The following is a 3,262-nucleotide window of genomic DNA, read 5'->3' as shown; positions in this document are numbered from 1 at the left end:
GGAAAGAGAGGAGAAAAACAAGAGAGAAGGTCAGCACGACAAAATTCCCTGGCCTGGGACATCCACCCCAGAGAAACACCACAAACTCAAGACAACTAATGCCAAGACACCAACGGAGATGCCAGAGCAGGATCAAGGAGACGGCCAGGGTACGGAGAGTCTCGCTTCGGCTGGGAGGAGAGGAGAAGTTGAGCTGGGGGGCTTGGGAACAAGGACGCTGGAGCAAACGGGCTACGAGAATCTCCTGGCCAGTGGGGCTTCCCCCTCTTCTGGCCCTCTCGTGACACTCGGTCTGTGCTACAGACCAGAACGTGGCCAGATCACCGTGGTTTTAACTGGGAACGGGAAGGGTGGGTTTTAACCGGGAACAGGCTCTGCAGGGCTCCAATACAAGAACCACCCTCCACAGTGAACGTGGGACTGAGCCCCCAGAGCGCTGCCTGGTTTTCCTCTTTCTAACCTCTCCTGACTTCAGGGCTCTCAGCCCCGTGACGTGTTGCAGGAGAACAGCCCCTGCCCAGCAGGTTTTGTTCTTCCCAACAGCTGGGGTGCCGGTTTCTTTGGTTGTAACAGATGTTTCAGCCTGACACTCATCGTCACTTCACTGACGATGCATTTTAATGCTCAGCCCACAGCTGAGTTGATGGAGTTTAGTATCTGCAGAGGGTTCTGGTGCCCTCAGGGAAGGTCAGTGTGGCAGTGCTTGCAGAGCTGATGGGAGGGATGTCACATGAGGAGGGAAAGGGTGGCAGGGCAGTACTCACTGATCTGAAGATCATGTGCAGCGGCATGGCGATATTTAAGTTGAGGGCATAGTTATTCACCACACTGACAGTGAAGAACATGGCCACCATGATGAAATAGTACCTGCAACACAAACACAGACACAAACCCCAGCTGATGGCTGCGCACGTACCTCCCTGGGATGCTGGGAGACACCTTGGGAACAGATTCAGTGGCACAAAGAAATGTCTGGAGCTGAGCAGGAGCCCGCCTCGCTCCTGGGTTTCCTGACGAGGACTAACAAGGAGATCAGTCCAGTCGGGATGTGGCAGGGAAGTCCTGAGAACAGGAAGGAGGCTGATCTGGCTGGCCCAGGTTGTGCTAATCCCAGAAGCAAAGGGGAACTGAGGACACCCCAGCTGGGAGCTTTTAGCTTGGGCTTCCTCCAGACTCCTCTTCCCTAAGCCAAGGCTTGATTTGAGGGGATTCCGCTCCTGCCAGCAAATCCAGGCTGGACGCCTCCATGGTTCTACAGCTAAGCCAGAGAACCTACACAAAATGAAGTTCCTCGCTGTGACGCAGCCATAAATGGCACTAAGGTTGCCCTCAACTTTCTGCCATGAGGAGCTCTGTCCCGAGCACTCAGCACAGCCCTCTGCTTCACCACGGGCTCCACAGTCTGCGCAGGAACCCCAGCAAACCTCCTCATTTCACCCTCCGAGGGACGGAGGAGAGCAGGACCACTGTCAGGACAAGGTCAGCCCCGACGGAGAAATGCAGAAGTGGATTTGGCCAGTGAACCTCCTCCTCCTACACCCATCGTACCAAGCCTCGTAGAGAGAATGAGCTCTTCAAACACAGCGAACTCTGAACTGTGCAGAGTTCTCCTGATTCTCGTGTCCTGATTCTTGGCCAGGAAAGTATCTGATGGCAATTTCCTGTGAAGAATTCTCCATAAATGAGGAGTTCCGATCTTATCAGGCGTGACAGGAGCTCAAAGTGGCATCGCAAATGCTGCTGAATGCACGGGATTTAGACAGGATAAATGGACAAACCGTTTTATTAAACCCTTCTTGATATAAGAGATCAACTTGTGCCCAGAGAAAGTGTTCAGATCGACTGTACCTTATCGGTATGGCCGGCCTCTTCCTCCCGAAGTTGGCCTCGAAGATAAAGCCTTCCACCGCGATAAAGAGGAACTGGGAGAACGTCACTATGTTCCCACATCCTGGAAACCGCCTGCAGGCGTGGAGAAGGCAGAGGAGCGTAAGAGCAATGTCACAGAGAACAGGCACTCCAACAAAAAGGGGCTAAAAGCTCTTAATCCCAGCGTAAGCATCAACCAGGGGCGGCTTTACCACTGTCAAAAGCCACAAAACAGTGTCTGGTCTCGAAAGAGACCCACTTAGCTGAGCAACTCTGTCCTCCCAGGAAGACCCAGGCACCGCAGTTATCGCTGCCTTTCCAGAAACGACACCACCTCTGCAAAATCAACCTGGTGCGGTCACTCCGAGGGAAGAGGAACTACAGCCAAGGGCAAGGCACCCCTAGCAGCCTGACATCAAACGATGCTCCCTGCCACCGGCTCACCCCTGCCTCACAGACATGCCTGCTGACAGCCCCCTGCCTAAGAAGCTTGCAGGGAGCAGGAAAGATTTCCTGGGAGGCACAGAGTCGGCTGCGGGCTCAGAGCAGGCTGTGACATGTCACATAATCACAAATCTCGCTGCTGCTTGCAGCGGGAGACAGAGGAATTAGAGCAAGTATTTCCCCTTTCTCTGGTGCAAGACGGCAACCGAGGCCAAGGACTCGACGGAGAAGCTGCAGGCCGCCGAGTGCCGATCCCCACCCAGCAGCTTGCTCACGCCACAGGCCGGCACAAGTAGCTAGAGGCTGGGTCTGGGCACAGCTTTGCAGAACACAAGCTGAGAGACGCGCTGGGGAACAGGAACAGCCAAGCTGTCTGCTGGGGAGCAGAGCTGAAGGCCTGCTCTCCTCCAACACCTCCTCTGTCACCCCCCAGCTCTCCGAAGCAGCAGCAGTGCTCCGGTTGATGCGGAGCTGGCAGGGGGCTGCCACCAAACAGCACCTGCAAAGACCACCTTCTCCCTGCAGCTCCCCTGGGGTGGCCACGAGCCCCAGCCCCTCACCCTGCACCAGCTGGCCAACGGTCACGTTTTTCAGAGCTTAATTGGCCATGAGACTTCAGTCTCTGCTGTGCATGAGGGGGAAGGGAAGGGGGAAGGGAAGAGGGAAGGGACGAGGGAAGGGAAGATGCTGGAGGCAGAGGCCAGGCTCCAGGACTGCAAACCTCATCTCTGCAGAGGAAGGCAGCACGTGTAAACTTGGAATAAACCAAGGCTGTTTCCCTGCACTAGACCTTGGCTCCTCCCCATTCACAGCCACCTGCTGTACACGCCGCCTCAGTGAAGTGTTGATGCAGGGCTACGTGTTGACTGGTAGTAAAAACAAACAAAAAACCCCCAGGCTGTATCTGTCCCTGCCTTGGAACTCACAACCCTGACACACCAACAGACCC

At 55.3% G+C, this 3,262-nt stretch overlaps 1 protein-coding gene across 1 annotated transcript in view; it reads right to left on the bottom strand.

Annotated features, from left to right (window-relative positions):
* SLC35B4 (solute carrier family 35 (UDP-xylose/UDP-N-acetylglucosamine transporter), member B4) overlaps window positions 1-1,962 on the bottom strand; it is a gene marked incomplete at its 5' end in the record, with an annotated part of 6,458 nt that extends 4,496 nt beyond the window's left edge. Inside the window, 2 exon segments of the mRNA XM_010136007.1 lie at window positions 761-867; window positions 1,849-1,962. Of these exon segments, the coding sequence (XP_010134309.1) occupies window positions 761-867; window positions 1,849-1,962 (221 nt within the window).
* Between the last annotated feature and the right edge of the window lie 1,300 nt (window positions 1,963-3,262).

This window comes from Buceros rhinoceros, unplaced genomic scaffold, assembly GCF_000710305.1.
Source record: "Buceros rhinoceros silvestris isolate BGI_N320 unplaced genomic scaffold, ASM71030v1 scaffold2970, whole genome shotgun sequence".
In the NCBI taxonomy this organism is placed as follows: Eukaryota; Metazoa; Chordata; class Aves; order Bucerotiformes; family Bucerotidae; genus Buceros; species Buceros rhinoceros.
Note: the sequence above shows the minus strand (reverse complement) of the source record. Positions and strands in the feature narration are given on the sequence as shown.